At 43.6% G+C, this 19,601-nt stretch overlaps 1 protein-coding gene across 1 annotated transcript in view; it reads right to left on the bottom strand.

Moving 5' to 3' along the window:
- Positions 1–1,568: 1,568 nt before the first annotated feature.
- MYO1B (myosin IB) overlaps positions 1,569–19,601 on the bottom strand; it is a 73,403-nt gene continuing 55,370 nt past the window's right edge. The window contains exons 15-29 of the mRNA XM_032946255.2: positions 19,019–19,081; positions 17,467–17,667; positions 16,565–16,791; positions 16,051–16,251; positions 15,248–15,341; positions 13,617–13,766; positions 11,562–11,630; positions 11,031–11,117; positions 10,800–10,874; positions 9,804–9,938; positions 8,913–9,019; positions 7,584–7,716; positions 6,276–6,428; positions 5,363–5,490; positions 1,569–4,712 (exon numbers count right to left, since the gene is read on the bottom strand). Coding sequence (XP_032802146.2) covers positions 4,589–4,712; positions 5,363–5,490; positions 6,276–6,428; positions 7,584–7,716; positions 8,913–9,019; positions 9,804–9,938; positions 10,800–10,874; positions 11,031–11,117; positions 11,562–11,630; positions 13,617–13,766; positions 15,248–15,341; positions 16,051–16,251; positions 16,565–16,791; positions 17,467–17,667; positions 19,019–19,081 — 1,947 coding nt within the window. The 3' untranslated portion in view covers positions 1,569–4,588. The remainder of the gene's footprint in view (positions 4,713–5,362; positions 5,491–6,275; positions 6,429–7,583; positions 7,717–8,912; positions 9,020–9,803; positions 9,939–10,799; positions 10,875–11,030; positions 11,118–11,561; positions 11,631–13,616; positions 13,767–15,247; positions 15,342–16,050; positions 16,252–16,564; positions 16,792–17,466; positions 17,668–19,018; positions 19,082–19,601) is intronic.

Raw genomic sequence — 19,601 nt, 5'->3', positions numbered from 1 at the left:
TGATAGGGTCACACTGAGAGCGTACTACTTGCGCATAAATCCAGTTCATTTTAGCATGTTAAAAAAAAGTCATGCTCGCAACTAATTTGGCTAGTGAGTTGATTTTTTTAAATAATTAAAATGCATATATAAATTATTACAAATGATTGATTTACTTATTTTAACTCAAATCAACCGATCAAGATGCGGCTACTGGATAGTTGGGAGGGGGTGGTTGGGAATTTGAAATTTGTCCGGGAAGGATGTGTAACTAACCTAATGCTGCACAAAACCATTGTCACTTTCTGGGAAATCTAATTTGTGGCCACAGAGAAAGGATCTCGTAAACACTACTTCCCACCTTATACCACGGAAAGCGGATGTTTTTGTATCTGTAGCCCCTTTAACAGGATGTGACCCAAATACAAATTAGATTTTGTAGACAAAACATTTTGGGTAAAAGTAATAACTTTTATTTGGCCACTAGAGGGCTGTCTCATCATACAATCCTCATGCTTGCTTCAATAATACTACTGCAGCCCACACGTCATTTGGACGTGATCATTCGTTCGTCGTCCCTCCAGCCAGTCAGTATGATATAGTATGTTGGTGCTCAATGCAGCAAAATAACATTCAAGGGAAACTATAATATTGCCATTTGAATGTCCTGTCCTAGTTGATGGAGAAAGGTTATCGCAGAGAGCATTTCTGGACTAATCTATCTTTTAACTTAAAACTTTCGTCACTGCAGGAATTAATATTCTTGGTTCTTTCGGTAAAGTCACTTAAGAGTTCATAAAATTATCCTGGAATAAGTGGGCTTCATAAAACACATCCCCTTTAAAGTTAGTGTTTCTAAAATAAAATCTGCGGGGATTTTCCCTGAGACCTAAGGATGTATATTGAATATGCTGCCCTGCTCTATGAATTAATCAAACGCATACAGTTTAAGGGCAGTAGCTGGATTTCATGTTTCTCACGAGGAATAATAATCTGCTTGGCCAATTATACTATTTTATACTTAATATTCTATTGAAGTCCTTGACATTGCCACATTACACGAGAGACTTCATGTGCAATTATCACATTGCCATCGCATTTCAATTCTCACAAATTTTCCCAAACTAAGTTACAGCAAGCAGTCATGCAAGAATATGCAAGACTGCTCCAAATTATAATCTTCCCATCAATAATTTAACGAGAACTGCTGTGGTGGCCCAGGCATGATGTGTTGTACATTCAGTATTTAATTTGTTTTACTATTTTATTTCCGATTACCTTATGGTGTGTTTGTGAGTGGTGTTCTTAGGACGTTTATGTGTGACACGGAAAGTAGTCTCACTGGATCAGGTGAAAGGGCAACACGTTCTATTTACAAATGTACCCATGCATGCTGTTGCACTCCATGCAAGCTGCTGCACTCAGAGTAATGAAGTATAAATCACTATAAAAGTGCAGTTAACCAGTTAATTCATTCATGATGCATATGCCACAGGCAGACCCATCAAATTCATAAAAGCAAGGAGTTTTTGTTTTCCTTTTTGGCAGAATTTATTCTTGCATTATTAACTGACGTTTTTAAAAACAAGTTGAATATAAAACAACAAGTGTTTTAATCGAAGCTAACAAGAAAAGCTCAAACATAGAAGTATTCAGTTATTGTAATTGGAAAAAAAACACGTGAAAAGAGGAATTACTGTAGTTTAAAGCTTATCAAATAAAACATACCGCAAGCAGCACGTCAGGTAAATAAAAAACATATCCAGACATTTTACTGCTCATTTGTATGAACGAGCCCGCCAATTGCCTGAGAGCTGACTGAATCATTCATAAGAAGCAAATCCAGAAAAGTTTATCATGAATTGTGTGGATTGATAAACACAGACTGACCGGGAGGTGAGTGGACATGTTTGTGAAAACATGCTCTGCTAATGTATAACACGTAGGCTTTCGCGACCAATATTATTCATAATAAAGGTTTTTGGGTTAGATCGCGTTATTTATAAATGTGTCGAAACCCTCCACCACCCGACACGGCCAATCAGGAAAATAAAGTGTCACGTTGACAAAAGACAATTAGTTCACTACTTTAGCCCACCGGTGTGTTGAAGAGTGAATCCACAACATTTACAGTTTGAATACGACGTTTCGCTGGTAATTACATCCAGCATCATCGGGCAATTCGCCAGAATGGTAAAGCCCTCTCCACTTGCTCTCGGTCTTAAATAGAGCAGCAGGGTGACGTCATCATTTGCGAATTGCCCGATGATGCTGGATGTAATTACCAGCGAAATATCGTATTCAAACTGTAAATGTTGTAGATTTACTCTTCAACACACCGGTGGGCTAAAGTAGTGAACTAATTGTCTTTTGTCAACGTGACACTTTATTTTGCTGATTGGCCGTGTCGGGCGGTGGAGGGTTTCGACACATTTATAAAGAACGCGAATCTAACCCAAAAACCATTATTATGAATATGCTAATGTACATCACATTTACGTGCAAAGCCAGTCAGTCAATACTGTATACACTAAATACAGTAATATAGTACATTTAAAATAAAATTATCAGTGGTATACATTTTGTTGTCATAATTCATATTTATGCCAGTGTCAATCAGCAATATAGCCGCATTTTCGATGCTTCTTAATCACTTGTTATGACAGACAAAACACTTTTCGGTGTAATCTGGAAGATACTCAAAAAATATAACCACAGGCAAGTCGAAAGTAGAATACAGTAAGTCGATTATATTGTTCAGATGTTTAAAAACCCGTGCTATGTCAAACTTACGTACACTGATACAGCTGTTGTCTAAGTTGTTAAATAGATGTACCGCTACATAAATGTACACCCATGGCCATACACCCTGAAGCAGACAATATATTACACAGTATAAGCCATATTTCTCTACATCTTAAGTTCTCTCTTCACCAGAAATTATTTACCGTTTTAAAAAAGACACCACACTTCATCATTATCAGAACCCACATTTACAGACACATCAGCTGGGCTCACACGTATAATGAAAAATATCAATGAAGTTAGTGCAGAGATTTTTCTTACATTGTATAGAAGTACATTTTTACAAGGCAATATTGTGTATACGTACAACTGAAAGTGCACCATTTATGCCTACAATCAATTAGCAATAATATATCTAAGAATAAGCCTTGGAATTTATTTTAAAACTCCTTTGCCATCGACAGATGTATAAAAATTGCTTCTAAATATGCTCTAATAACATACCCAGAAATTACATAATACCATTATTATAATGCTGTATACCATGTACAAACATTTAAATGATGCAAGGGACTTATTGAAAAGTACTAATGCCCAACATTAAATTACAGTTCAATTAAAATTAAGTAAAAAAAAACAATAGGTACATCAGAGGATGCGTAAAATATGGGAAGCCCAATAGCAATACATTAGTGGCGACTCAAAAGCGTCAGAGTGGTGTGATTTTAATCACATAGGCACAATGTTTCAAGTGTAAGCAAACAAGCTGAAGTCTAACATTTGAGTTTTCAGCAAAAGGCAAAGGTAGCGGATTATTGCATGGGAGACTGTTAACAGGTCTATTATTCGAGTGCTGCTTTTAGACAATGAAATCCAATGTATGGCCGGCCAATGACAGTTTTTTGCCTAGCTACATTGGCTATGCTTTGCACAGTTTACACTCATGAGCATTTGTGGACGTAGATTTTTAAAATACGCTTTACATATATAAGGCTAAGTTAAGGAAACACGGGCTATCCTGACTAAATATGTGAATGAATATCTTATCATGAGAGCAAGTGTCGAGATGGAGGATGTTATGTTAGAATCCTGGCTTCGAAACATTATGTACACAAAACCTGCCATCAAGAACTATTGTAACTATTGCATATGCAAATCAGCGTGAAATTAGTCATCTGCATGAGTTTACCACCCACACTAAACAATAATACACATGTCAAAGTGTTTTCATGAGGGAATTTCCATAATGCTGGGATTCCCAGGTTAAGGGTCCTTCCGAAGTATTCAAAAAGTTACTCGAGAAAATCACGTAACAAGACATCCCTCGGTTTTTGGAATTAACAACTGCCTGCAGAGTGGGGTCAGGGTAAGGCTGGAATGGGTGGTATGATGTGACGCTAAATTTCCTCCTCACAAATGAAGCCCATGATCGACATACACATTTTAATCGCTGTTGCAGTAAATTTTACTTTTTTAAACGTATTAATGTTTCAGTCGTTGCAGTGGAGCTGCGTCATTTTAAGCCAACCTTGTTTTACTGGTTTTAGAAGCATGTTTTGTGAGTGGTCAATATTTGGCCAGTGCACTTGGCGACTGTACAGTCCAGCACACAAATACAATTCGTAAAGTGCACGGGTTTAGTCCGATGGCTACCCCAGGCATCGCAAATAGAAGATGACAGCACGAGGCAAGTGTTGTGCACAGCGGGAGTGGCGGATGGTGGGAGGGTTGGGTGGGGACACGATCGAGGATAGGGCTGGGTGCTCTTTGGTCTTCGGGGAGAGGGTGGAGCGAGTGTGTGCCTCCATGCTTCTCTCAGGAAGCTGGGGAAGAGGAGGATCAAGTCCTGGCCGGGTGTCTCCGGCTACACGGGCACGGTGACCTCCAGCGTGTGGTTCTTGCGCTTGCATACGGGCAGGCTGCCGTTGCGCTGCGTGGCGGTGGCGAAATTCACGTTCACACTCTCCTCGCGGAAATGCACTGGAAACCTTCACGGATCAACAGGGTAGAGGCAAATGAAAACCTCACAACCTTAAAGAGCCGTCTTGCACTCACTTTGTTAAAATGCACCATGTTGTGAGGACTTACAATTCAACCTAATTGATTCATTACAAACAGTAGCATAACTTGCGTTGGGACCCCCTTCACAACCACCATGAGACACGTCTTCAAAAGTATTGGGGTCCCACCTGACCAATTTCCACACCCCCTGAGCTGACAATGAGGTTACGCCACTGATCACAAACATTTCACTGCAGTAACATTGCTGCTTAATGCGCTGCGGACATCTGCCTGCATGTCAAAGACACAAAAGTATCGGTTGTGGCACATGCGTGTGTGAGTACGCATGCAAATATGTGCAGTGGTTGTGCTGCACCATTAGGAGCCCTGAGCAGAAGTTATTTTTGGGGGACTGCCCCTTTCAATTTATACAATTCAAATTTTGATGACATAGGAGATATATATTTTAATTGTTAATTAGTTTGTCATGCTTATAAGGATTTTAAATTTAAATAATATTTGATGCACAAAGTGGTTATTTTGATGAATCCCGGGGCTCTTCGAGCAGTTTGCTTGGGTTGCTTATGCCCAGCGCAGCCACTGGGTATGGGAGTGCATGTGTGTGTGCGCTGCTTACGCGTTGCAGACGTTCAACGGGAGCTGCTGGTGCGTGGTCTCCAGCACGGTGCGGTGCAGCTTGGTGAGGAGCTCAACCACGTGCTCGCTCATGAACACAAAGTCTCCCTTCCCTGCCGCTGACGTGCCCTGGCCAAGCCACAACAACACATGTCCCCCCCCCCCCCCCCATCGGCGGTCATCGTTTCCGAACGACACAGCAACTTGAAACACCTTGTGCCAAACCACTGCCTCAACTGTGCGGCATGAAAAACAACACCAGGTGCTATGGTTTTCATGTTTTATTCAAAGCATATCCTTGGCTTTCAAATACATTCTGTTGTAGATTTCATGGTCAGCAAGTCTGTTTTGTATTTTTTTTTGTATTATTTTCAACCTTTATTGTTGCTCGGGTAAATTTTGAAATGGAAGGCATCTAATAATGCAAACATTTGTAACTGAAAACTAACATGTGCATAAAATCATGCTTGCACTAATCAATTATATTCAATGAATATATGCTGCACGTAGTTGATTCATGTGACCTCTGCAGCCACGAGAGGGGCTAGCTGCATTTATCAATGTACATTATTTTAATCGATCTTTCAATTTAACCGGGACCACCAGGGGAGAAATGTTACAAGAATATTAGGAGGTGATTACATTTCATGGCATGTAGCACATGCGAGCTGTATTAATGATGTCCGATGGCTCTACATAAAAAAACACCGTATGTCTCAACACACAGCACTGGAGCTCAGCTTTTGCCTCTCACAAGCTGTGCACCAAGCCCAGCGGACACCCAACTACACGTGAGCGCCACACCTCACCTAGACGCGGACTACAGGCACGCCGTGGCAGGGCCTATTGGATAATATGGCCCTGCGCCACGGCAGATGAGGCTAATGCGCGCGTGCGTGATCGACGTGGGGTACCTGCTTGACGTGCAGCACGAAGACTCCGTCGGACAGAGCGCTGGTGGACAGGCCATCCACGTCGGCCAGCGACACGAGCGCCTTCATCTGCGCTGTCTTGTGGTCAGCCAGCAGCAGGCTGGTCTTGGTGAGTAATAGGATGCGGACTGCCACCTGCAAGAAACACACGTGGCACACGTGTCTACTACACAAGCGCCCAGTCTGAGCAACCTTCTCGCTCACTATGGGCTTCGTGCAGAACAAAGTTTCCATCTCTTTGCATGTGGTCACTGAGTAACAATACCAGATGCTAATGAGGCAAGGCTTTGTGAATTTATGCAGATGTCTTCTTTGGTTCTTTCGGTAAAGTCACGTAGAATGAAGACAGCGCTGTCTTCTGGACAGTCCTGTTTCTTCACCTGAGGACGGCTACTTGTGTTGTGGCCGAAACGCCGTGAGAATTGTATTGTTTTATTTTATTATTTTATTCTCATTCTACGTGACTTTACCGAAACAACTAAAGAGGATGAATCCTTGCAGTCACGAAAGCTTTAAATCGAAATGTATGCAGATGTCTTACTGTGTCTGAGACAAACACCTGTAGGATAACAGGTGGCCAGCAGATGGTGCTCTAGAAAGTAGGTTGCTGACCAATCTGTATTAATTTTAAGTGATATACCCTTCTAAGCATTGGTGTGTTTTTTCCAGTGACTTCAGTTTTCTCCTGCGTAAAATACAGGGTGATCCATTTATAAATAGCCACTAAAATAATAGGGGGGAAATAACATTAGTATGCAAAGCCTCCTCGTGTCTCCCACTAATCTCAATGCACTTGTTAACTATTTAACACTCTCCTGATACACTTTGTTAAACACAGCCGGTCTGATTTCATCACGATCCATGGGCAGATAGCCCATATGTGTTCACTGCACATTTCGTAATTTGTTTCCACTTTCCTTTGTCTTGTGCTAAATATGCTCAAGTAGTGCACATCTTTCGGGCACCAATCTCTTATGTCATCGAGCCATTTTCTGTTAGGTCTGATTTGCTTCCAAGATTAAATGATGCATAAGCTGAGGTCATTGATATCTCGGTGGGGTATCTATAAATAGCTCACCAAGTACTCCCTCAAGATTTTTCCCAGCATCCTGGATTAATACAGGACTCTTGGACTTGAAAACAAGAAAATGAGTGCCAATGTGGCATACTCCTTTGCGTAAATAACAGAGATGGGACATTTGTTCAATGTGTGGTGATGGCAAGGAAGTTATGCGTGAGTCTCTCAGCCGCTTCGAAAACCTAAAGATGCCTGTGGATGCTTGAGCCCACCTTGCCGTTGGCACGGTTGACCTTGTGCAGAGCCTCCGAGTAAAGCAGTTTGTCCTGCACAGATCCTAGCAGCTTCTCGTGCCGAGGCCCCATACCTTCTGGGAGGTACAGCCCTTTGAACAGCTGCCCAACCCTGCAATAGGTACAAAGACAATCTTGGATTGCGAGTAACTTGGTCTGCGAGTGTTTTGCAAGACGAGCAAAACATTTTAAGAAATTTTTACTTGATAAACGAGCGAGGTCTTAGAATACTAGTACGTATACGCTTTGTCTGCCGAGCGTCACGTGATCACAACTGAGCCGATGGTTCTTCTCTCTCTCTCTGTGGGATTGTGGGTAATCATCTCCCATGCTCGGTCTCAGTCGGCGTGCCTCACTCGTATCGTCAACATCCGTGCGAGCGTATACTGTTTACTATAGTATTGTGACCACGTGTGTACTGTTTACTATAGTACTATAGTGTTGTGACCACGTGTGTGTGCGTAAATATTTTTTTCATTTTGTGTCCAAGTGTAGTGACTGTTCTTTAGTAACTGTACACAATAACCCTCCTACCTCTCCTCTCTCTCGTCTCCCTCACACCACCCACGATCAAATGTAATTAATTAATTTGATTACTTTATACGTATTAAATTTAAATAATAAAAATATAAAAAAGTATTTTGTATTAATCATTTTTCTATGAATTTTTTGGGGTTGTGGAACGAATCATCTGAGTTTCCATTATTTCTTATGGGGAAATTCGCTTTGATATACTTTGGATTACAAACACGTTTCCGGAACGAATTATGCTCGCAATCCAAGGTTTTACTGCATCTTACATGTAGCCTTTAACAGACTGTTAGGATAAGTGCTTTAAGCGAGCACCTATGAAGGCTGGCACAACACACGAGGGTGGTATGGGTGGCCAACACCGTGTCCAGCCATCTTTGTCTCCCCAGTGTTGATATTTACACACACCACCAGGTACTCATGTATAAGGCTGAGTCGACCTTGTGGAGGTCGAGTTCAGATATTCGTTACTCTTAATGGTCGTGAGTGGAAATCGAACGTGAATCACCGGATTCGTAGCGCAGAGCGCTAACCACTGTACTACCGCTACAATAGGTGCACACGCAGACACAATGATATGTTTGTATGGACAGAGGAGGCATGCAAGATCCAGTGGCTTGATTTGTGTGTTTAGAATGTTAGTGAAATAATTTTAGAATTAAGGGGGAGATGCACAGGACCAGGTAAGGTTGCAGAGTCACTCACACGGAGTGGGGGGTTGTGTTATATCTATATATATTTTTTGGGGGGGGGTAGGTTTAGTGAGTGACTCCTCACGTCTGTGGATAGCGCTCCTTCTTGTAACGGAACAGCTCACTGGCATAGAGCTTCTCCTCCAGAATGCCCTTCTGGGTTTCGGTGAGCCGCGAGCGATACACCTTGCACTGCGTTGTCACCACAGGAAGGTTGTTACACGCACATACAAATACAAAGACACATAAAAGACAACCCCCACCCCCCCGCCAAGAATAGTCTAGATAGGCTGCTGGGGAAAGTGCTGTTAGCGAGCGTACACATTAACATATATCTACCCAAGCACAATGAAATATACAAATATGGAACATATGCGTCAATCACACCCATTCTGGAATTAACAGTTTGCACACATTATAAACATTATTTTTGCCCAGTTGGTGTGAAATGCTTCTATTGCATTAATATTGTCAGTGAGATTAAAATTACCAAAAGGCCCAACAATTGCTGGAGCCTAGACTTATTAAACAAAATATAAACAGCGTAAAGCTCTCCTTAGCTACAGTTCAACTGCATGTGATCAAGGTGGTCCCTGTCTGGCAGTTGGTGACATCACTTGATAGCCGGCACTATTCACAGACTGGACTGGAGGCATCGTCACACACAGCAACAGCCTTTGTCCGTTACCCATATCGCAAACTCCACATCCCTGACTCCTTCCATAAAAGCCACCTACATGTGGTTGCCACCTATACAGGCTTTCCCTTGATTGTCCTGGTTTTGAGGTAGCCATCCAGGGAAATCTGTAAGTCTTCCTGGGACATTAAAAGTCGTAATAATATACCACGAAAGTCAATGCATTTCCGTGTAGCTCTCCCCTCTTATGCGATTGAGAGAGATGTTTCTTTCCATGATACGTCATGACCCTTGTACCTCAAGAGGTGGCAACCCTCATCCTGCAGTGTAATCACTCACACGCCACAGGTGATGCAAGCGACGCAGGTGCGCGTGCGTGGGTTCCAGGAAGCGTTTGGGAGGGTCCGGCCAGCTGTGGTCTATGGGGGACATGGAAGGCAGGGCAGCCTTCAGATCCAGGAAGTACCTAGACAGCTGTCGGGGAGAGAGGAAGTTTCACGCTTGGATGTGCAATCGGTGACCAAGCAGGATAATGCTGGAAACAATCCGCCCACAGATTGTAAATAAGCCTCTGGGGACCTCATCACGAAATCAATTTACTTTAATAGATTCTGGGCCGATCACATTAACATTTCCTGACATAAGAGCCCTTCTTGGCCCAAGAGGCACCATTAACCTTTCGCCTGTCTACCTAGGGGATCAGACCTCAAGTTATAAAGGTGATAGCACATTATTCTGACTTGGAATTTAGCCCACGATCAATATAAGACTATGATAGAGCAATAAAGGCAACTCTCAATTATCCAGGGTAATGGAGGAGGGCTGGTCCATATAAAATAAAAACAATCAAAGCACATTTTAATAAAGCTATGAAAACACATTTATTGTTTACCTAGTTCAAATAGGGATTAAGACAAAGAATGTGCACTCCGTTTTGATTACTTCCTACAGTAATTGGTTTTCTTGCCGACATGTTTTCAGTCAAATGGGCACTGTGTCTCTGACTCTCATCAACTGAGAAACAACTAACATTTAAACCAGCGTGTGCATGAAGATGCTTTATTTATGTTTGAACATGCAAGGTTCATCGGAAAGCCGGATAATCGAGATATTACCGTGTACTGCAATGATGTGCACAGCATTACCGTCAGCCATACAACAGCAACTTCAATAAAAACATCAGAAGGGTACAAACGTTGCTACTCGGCCTATGTACACCAGAAGCCCAGCATCTGTGTCCTGTTCACCTGGTATACTCGGGGATCAAACCTAGAGAGTATAAAACATGGGAACACTGCACTCACGACGGTACCACCTGTGTGGGTTAACACTTACTATTCCCTGCATGGTGAAGTTGCTGATCTTCTTGGCCGCATTGGCTCGGAAGAACTTCCGGTACTCCTTACGCACCTGCACAGACAGCAAGGTGAATCAGTTACCACTCGGTGTCCCGGTAAATTGTGTTACGATGCAGACGTTCACTCAAATCTTACCGTATAAGCGGCCCCAATGTAGCTGCACATGCTTTGCCGCAGAGCCTCGTGTTTAGCGTTCGCCAGCCCTCACCTGGTAGCCTCTCCAGCCAGCTGCGATTGTGGTGACCGAGTCCTTGCACTTCTTCTCGTGCTTCAACTGTCTGAGAAGTTGTCTCGCCTTAGGTGAAGAAGAGCCATTCATGGAGTGTCCTCATTATTATAATCATTCTGACCACCACCATCACTGTTTTATTCGTGATGACTACCCCTAAAATCATCACCATGCTTATCATCGTCGTTATCACCATTGGTGTCATCAGATGTATTTTGAAATATATCTTAACATTTCCAGAATGCAAGTCACATTAATTCTATACATCTGAGGCCTAATAGGAGCTAAATATCCTTAAAGCACCACACATATATAACAGAACCACGGGTGTAGTTCTGTTATATGGGACCTGTCGTATCACGCTCATTCATGTGCTGCATCATCGGTATTTTCATCTGACAACTATGATAAGCGAATTCAGCAGCATGCAGACAGGTGGACAAACAGCGAGAACCCCCCCTCCCCCCCACATGCATGCACACAAATGGAACCAGCGACATCAAGTCTCACCTTCGTCCCGCGAGCGAACGAGGCGATGGTGGTGGCCGCCTGCTTTTGCTGCTGGTACCGCTTGTGTTGCTGTGAGACGCGCACACATCCACCACAAGAACATGGCGCATTGCACGTTGGATACATCACAAAGTGAATCCTCTTCACTGGTCGACGCAGGTTGCATCATGTTGACAATTTCAACAGCCACAAAATATGTAATGTTCAGCACAGAGTTTTGAAAGAATGGATACAACTGCTCAACCCGAGCTAATCATACTTTGATACTTGCGTTGCCTTTGTGCTGTTCGCCTTTTGGCGTTCTCTGGTCTAACACTGGTGTGACAGGGCCAATCAGTTTCAAAGACAATGCATATATTATCAGAGCATGTTTGTTTACATGTTTTGCCACAAATGTGTGATTAATACAGACTTGATGCCTCGTAATACGGATCTATTTGGTGTTTGAACATCTTAACACCTGTTTTATTGCCAGAAAGGGTAAAGCTTTTTTTTCTTTCCATAATTTTGATACTGGGAAAAAGGTCCCATTGATAGAGCACAGATTTGTCAAGAGTCAACTGAGCCATGCGCTCGTCACGTACCTATAGAGCATGGCTATGGAAAACAGTGTCACTCTAACCAGCAGGAGGTCATGAGCGTTCATCATCACACGTCCACACTACAAGCCACGCATAAGTCCGTTTGTATTTGAATGTTAGATTGGTCAAAGTATGGTAATGGGGAGCAAGAAAATTCCCCACCAACGCTATATTTGACTGTCCTGGTCGAGCACAAAGGGAACTTTATTTGAAGTTTGCCACCGATAAAGAAAATACCAGCTGTCGCACATTGTGTTGGTCTAAATGTACCGAGCAAGTGAAGTTCACAGTAACTTGTACGGCTGTAACAATTTGCCCTCTCGTGACTCGATGGACTGTCGAAGATTAACATAATAATCTATTCCATACCAACCATTGTGGTGAATACGGGAACCCGTTACAGTATACGCAAAACATACGAACGGGAAAAAAAGGAATTATTTCTTAACGCACAATTCCAGAAATGTATTGTGAGCTTCGGAGTCAATGTCGATTAATCCATGCAAGTTTACACCCCGAGTGACTGAGGTTTCAACACTTGCACTATTACACCCCTAGGTGTCGCTCAGTCAAGCGCCGTGCAAAGTGGTGGTGGGTGCTGGTCCATTGGGGGCAATAAATAAATAATTTGTCTGTCTCACGGTCCCCACGCCCAATCTATGAACTCAAATTGAGATGACGCTAGAGATGTAGACAAGGGATAGAGGTGTGTGGTGAGATGGGAGAAGTTTAGGTAAAAAAAGGAGAGTTTCAGTGAGATGCAGAGGGTTATACCCTGGGTAGAAGTATCGCGAAATGATGGATGGTGTTATTAGCGGAGCTTAATTCGTGACTTGATATTCATCTCCAATGCTACTAGGCTGGCTTGGAGTAAGGGTGATTCGTGGGTGACACTTTCACTACAGCACAAGGTACGCCTATCCATAATAATCTTATATTATTGCACCCTATATATCGATAGGGGGGGTTTGACTTCTATATTTGGGGGGCAGGGGTTCACTGTATCCCTCGCATTAGGAATCGCAGGTGCATATAATTAATTAATGTTTTATCTTTATTGTAAACTTCTGAAAATAAATCAATAAAGGTGTCTAGTTTGGAGAGGCCATTGACCCCACCCAGTGCCCCCCCCACCACTCTCCTGCAAACTACGCCCATGTATGTATCTATAATCATAGGAGAACGAAATAACATAATGAGAATCAAGTGAGGCGAAATGGATGTGGTGTGCCAAAATAATTCCCAGAACAGCATTCCAGACTGCTCCAGATTAAATTAAGCAACAGCTCATTAGAATGGCTCGCTTTTATACCTTTATTGGCCTCTGAATTAGAGTTGATATTGGATACACCCCCATCAAATATTGTTCATCTGATTTTGGATCCCCCTGAGCTACTTGGGCCCCGCTATGCTTTCTACTTCGGTTTTGTAATGCCTAGGTGCACCGCAAGCCGTGCGACAGGACGGAACTCACGTAGTATCCCCGGTAACGGCTGGAGATGACAATCTGGCTGCGCCGCATGAGGAGGTAGCGCGTACGGCAGCGCCAGCCTCGGAACACCTTCTGGATAAGTGTGGCCAGGTCCTCCATCCTCCGCTTGCGCGCATCCTCAAGCGCAAAAAGCTGCCGCGCGCAAGCAAGCAAACACACACACATACACGTGCATAGAAAAACATCAGCCATCATTCGCCAGTGAGTGACGATGTCACCACAGCGCTTGTGCCAGGCTAGGTACCACTTTGGGGCCATGCGGAGTGTTGAAAGCTCATCGGCAGGAGGTCATGGGACAGACCCAGGTATTAATGATTGAGTCAGACAACTGCATGGCACACAATAGCCCCTTCCAGAATGCAATTGATCTAACCATACAGTAACATTTAACAAAGCCCATCAAATTCATGAACCACGATTCTCGAAGCGCCCCTGACACAGGAGCGTCTGCCACCTTTAATTATGAATCCTCTTAATTTGTATTTAATTCCTAAAAATACTCAGGAATGTTTATTACACGTGGTTGGTGGGAACAGCTTGAGTTACATAATTGTGACTTAGAGTGTGTCTGTGTGTGAGGAGGCAGCTGCAATTAATGTTTGGGAGAGTCGTATAACAAAGACAGCAGAACGAGATTTCACCAAAAAACAAAATAAACTCACGAAGGTTTCTGAAAAATGCAGATATATTTGAATACAATGACAGACCTTATTATAGACACTAGTTGTGGTAGACTGGCATATTTCGAGATGCAGCCATGTATAGGGTTGCTATGGTAAGGCTATACTATAAATATATCGTACTATAAAGGCTCCACGGCAATGACATCATCCGTTTTGTAAAGTATTGATATGTCATCATCATAGTTGATCTATTTTTCATATTTCATGTCCTGACAAAATACTTACAAAGTCACAAGAACAAAAATACAGTTGTAAATAAATTGTTTGCAAATTGGTGCTGGAGTAAATTATGGCATGGTGGTTTATGACATCACCATTCTTGTAAATCATCTAAATATTGAATTATTTATCTGTAGCTGATGTTAGTGCATTATAAGCATGATAAACTGTGCTGCTGTGATTATTGAAATACTCTGCAGGCTTATGGGTTGAGTGAACTGTAGTTTAAGGACGTGTGGGTAATCTTATTTTTTACTGCTGCGTAGGGGTTTTCGGATTGTACCGCATGTTATTCCTGCAAACGGTTCCAGTACGTGCAGCAAAATGTCAGACAATGCCAAACAACACGCGATACAACCATATAACACAAAGGAGAGGAATCTTTTTTGGCACTGGAAGTACAGCGAAGAACAATTCAATTGTGAAGTATAATCACAATTACGTGAATCTGATATTGCGATAATCGTCACATCTTGGAAATTATACAGTACAGTAGAAATTATATCATGGCAAACTCTAGTAATTTGCATCACAGTGTACTTTAAACAATACAATTATGCTTCTTATTAATTACAGGATATCAAATATGTACATATCTCAATACAGTGGATCATCATGTTTGCTATGAGATCATGTTTTAAATAACATTTGATCTTGTTCTGTACATGCAGGTGATATCTTTACAGTGACGTGTGTGTGGCGTGTGCATACCGTGCGTGGGTTGCGGATAAACAGCTTTGTACGTCCGTACGCAAACTCGTCATGTGGCACATGGCACTCCGTCAGCAGCGTCTCCACGCCGTCCCTGAACGGTAAGCCAAGTATGACAGCGACAATGCCCCAATGCGCACGCTCCGCAAACACAGTTGCTGCAACAATTAGAAAACATTCAATTTCAGCCCTTTGTCAAGCCACTGTTTTAATAATCATTTTCACTTAGTATGTGGCTTGCACAATGTCTCGTGGCACCTTTGTTTGACTTCACCACCCTGATTACTATTGGTTTGTCTAAGGGGGGCTGAGTACCGTTTCAGACATCACTCGTCACTAATGTTAGACATGGCAGAGACTCAAACTAGGGTTTTCTGGATTCACAGTACATGAACCACTGCACTACCACTTTGCCAGGATCAATAATAATATTTATGTACTCACGAGAGTCTCACCGAGTCCCTGAAATTGTTGTCAGGAGGCTCAAGCATTCAGATGCTTGGCTAACGTCTTGATGGATAATTTGGAGTTCGAAGGATAAAACAGACCAAAGCCATGTGTACCAGAGATAAATACAGAAACGGGCATCCATAAACTCTACTTGAGAATATGAATACTGCCTATCGGCCACCTCTTAGCCCTGAAGATTGAGAGTCTCACACATGTGGTTACATTTATGTGATTTGCCAACTTCGCCTCCGATGCATTGCCACGTGTGACACCGCATGCTCAAGTGACGAAGAGGTGTGTTTGAGAAATGGAAGAGGTAAGCAGGGGTAAGAAGATCAGTGGCACAATCGGACCTGGCATGGCCGTTCCAGTGGGGCCAGGTGCTGGGACACAGCATCTTGTAGCGCTGCAGGCAGGGGGCGTAGAGCTGACGGAAGGCGAATCCAGCACGACGCACACGGACGTTCTCCAGCAGCCCCAAGTAGCGCACCTGGTGCCCCACAAGCTCCGGGGTGAACAAGTTCGGAGACTTTTTGTCATTGGGTTTGATGCACCTGCACAGGGAGGAAAGTGTCCCAGGACACAAAGGATCCATCAATGTCCTGTAATGCCAACATATCAGGTTTTTGGCTTCACCAACAACCCCATCATCAGCCTAAGATCTTCCCCAAAGAACATGATAACCTCCTTACTTAACTTAAGGACCGCAGCTTAACTGAGAGATCCATCTACAGAACTTTCCTACATCACTGGAGGCATGGTGGTCCATCCATCAGCCGGACACTTCTCTGGCTCCATTCATTGATGCTCATGATGCTGGGATTGCACGTGCGTATGCTAGGGAGAGGGTTATGCATGACCCCTGACCGGATATAGTTTGGGTTCTTGCTGAGAAGGTTCCGCATGAGGAATGCCACGGAGCTTTTGAGCTGGGTCCCGGCAGTTGGTGGCCGCTTGAGGTTGGGTCGTGCTGGATCTCCTTCCGGGAAGAGGCTGTGCACCAGCTCCTGCTGGGCCCCCCACATGGCTTGGGAGAGGTCCCGGAAAAGCAGGTCGTTGTTCTTGTCCACGAAGCCCTCCACGCGATATGTCACCTGCTCGACAATTTGGACACACACACACACATCTTGCACATCGAAGTTGCCATAAGATGGCGGTACAGCAAAGAAGTGAAGTGACCCCTGTGGAGTTTCATGTTTTACTCCCTCATACATGTGGGTTTTCTCCAGGAAATCCAGTTTCCTCCCACATGCCAAACACTCATGAATGGAATAGGCCAAACATTCCAACACAGGGCTTTTCATAATTATTCTTCAGACGAAGTGAGGCTCTCCTGGGTAACTAAGGGGCATTGTTGTGAGTAGTGGGATGCTGCCATGATGTGATGGTGAGCACACTGAACTTATAATCCAGAGGTCACCAATTTTATTCCATCTCCTGAACAAATGGCCAAATTTAAATACCCCCACCTCTGTCCACCCAGCAGTGTAACGAGGTACTCCACAGCTAGTCGATCGTGTGGTGGAATAAAGTGAGTGCCTCCACCACTTACAAGATGTCTTGCCAGCGTGGAAGAGTAGGCCAAATACCTTCTGAGATGGCTTTTGTGAGCTCCTAGGGGAGGCCCTTCCACCAGCAGTAGTGTGAGAAAGTAATTGCAGGGCTGCACCTTGACCTGCATATTAATCATTTTGTTGGCATGTCTGAATGCTCACGACACAAGTTGTCAGTATCCGGGGTCTAAGTGATTGGTCGGGGTGCGTGCTCACGATGCCGGCGTAGTGCTGCACGCGGAAGCAGTCGTGCGGCAGCGACGTGTCGCTGAGGAAGCGTGCGTTGCTGCATAGGCGGCTCTGGAAGTGGGAGTGGTGCGCGCACACGGAGCCCAGCTTGTCCAGAAACGTCTGGTCCGACACGGAGCCCGGACGGAGACACTCCTCGTCCAGCATAGCCAGGATGCCTGTCTGGGGCTGGGGCGGCATGTCCATGCTCACAGCAGCAGCATCCACAGCTGTCATTTACCACGAATGCTGCGTTCCCATAGAACCTAATTCGCGAAACAGACTTCCAATGGGCCGTGGAATCTTAGCACGAGTGGCAAAGACATCACAACGGCGCTTGTGCCAGGCCAAGTAAACTATAAGGCCGTATGCGGCGACAAAGGCAAACTCACTCTTGGTCACGGAACAGACCCATGCGCCATGGGTTGACTAGTGGATGCACCACCTGGGCTCCCCGTTGTGCCAACTTGCTGTGTTTACTGAATCCACAATCTCTGTATTGTTAGACAAATGCACTTTTTCTCTACCACTGTGAGTATATTTAGTTGTTTTAAGCAGACAAGTTCAAAAGCAATGAATGAAATAATTCAATAACAAAACAAATGTATCCCTAGGCAGTAGACGCACATCAAATAAACAAATACGCGTCAATTAATGTTGACAGGGATCAAATATTCCCATGTTATGCGAATTACATGCACATGTTACGTTCAGGCTATTGAAGTGAACAAATCTGTACCAATAAGAAAAAAAGAGATCCAGAATAAAAAAATAAAACGAGACTGAGAACCTGTGCTTGAATAATTTAAAAATACCCATGGCATAACTGGGGGGTGGTGGTAGTGGTGGTGAATGATTACAAGCCTACTCGGCAGGGAACAACTGCACAGTAGCGCCATCCTAATAATCAGCTGGAATTCAGAAATTAAATCCGTAAGTTAAAAAAAAACATCATAACAGAAAAATAGTGCAGGCCGAAACACAAACACGGGTTTCAAACAACAAACATAAACGTGTAAAAAGCACACAGCCTTTGTGCATTATACTAAAACCATTGTCAGTTCCTCAAGACAACCATTGTGGTCCTGTGCATTGTACACGATAGTTGGCGAGGACGTAGTACGGGGACGTGGCAACGGATGACGCTTAGCCCCACCCAGATAATTCGTCTCCACTGGCCCTAAAGCCAATGTCAGCGCGGTTATTATTGACAAAAGACAAACACAAAGATTCCCGTGTAACCTTTATCAGCCTGTTGGAGCAAGTGCTGGTAGCAAGTACAGTACCTATGAAGGTCAAACAGTGCATGAAGAGGGTAGTGTGGCCAACACCATGCACGGCTGCCTTTGTATCCCCAGTGCTGATGTTTACACATGGCACCAAACACTCATGTAAGGCTGAGTTTCCATAGGGGAGGTCCAGGGCTAGTTCAGATATTTGCTGCTAATGTTAGTCGTTGAACCCAGGTAGCTGGAAACTGAACCCAGGAAGCCACTACGCTGCCGCTCCACCCCATTATTGCATCCACAGTAGAACTCACGTTTTCTATGAGGTCGCAGATGATTGCATTGTTAAAATACTCCACATGTGTCCACTCAATCCCCTGTAGAAAAACAAACATACGCAGCATAATATACATTACTTCTGTAAACGCATTTCTCAGTCATGACCTCATTTTTTGTGGCGTGTCAAACATCAGCGTCCATGTATTATGCCCTTCATTGAGACGCCAACGACGAGGCAACTCAACAAAGAAAGCAATGTAGGTGTGGCAAAAACAAAATAAAAATGTTAAACGAACACCTGTGTCAACGTGTGTCAATGTTGTCCACGGAACATTGTTTACAAATCATGTACACTTGGATAGGGTGAATTGTAAGGACTGTTTTGGGCTCTTGACAACGCTTAAGTAACGTAGCATAAGTTATACCTAGCCGCACATACTTGCACAAAACTAGCTTCAGCTGGACGAGGCGAGAGATCAGAACAACAGGATTTGACAAGAATGGAGGAATGCTGCCAACGCCACACTGGGTCTGAAGAGAGGTGATACAAAAACATCTTCATAATAAGATAAGAATAGGGTAAGAGTGAACAGTGCAAGTTCTTACTTAAGAAGATCG

This window comes from Petromyzon marinus, chromosome 4 (genome assembly GCF_048934315.1).
Source record: "Petromyzon marinus isolate PM22_M1 ecotype Great Lakes invasive population chromosome 4, UKy_Petmar_22M1.pri1.0, whole genome shotgun sequence".
Classification (NCBI taxonomy): Eukaryota; Metazoa; Chordata; class Hyperoartia; order Petromyzontiformes; family Petromyzontidae; genus Petromyzon; species Petromyzon marinus.
This window is presented reverse-complemented; position numbering and strand designations above follow the sequence as displayed.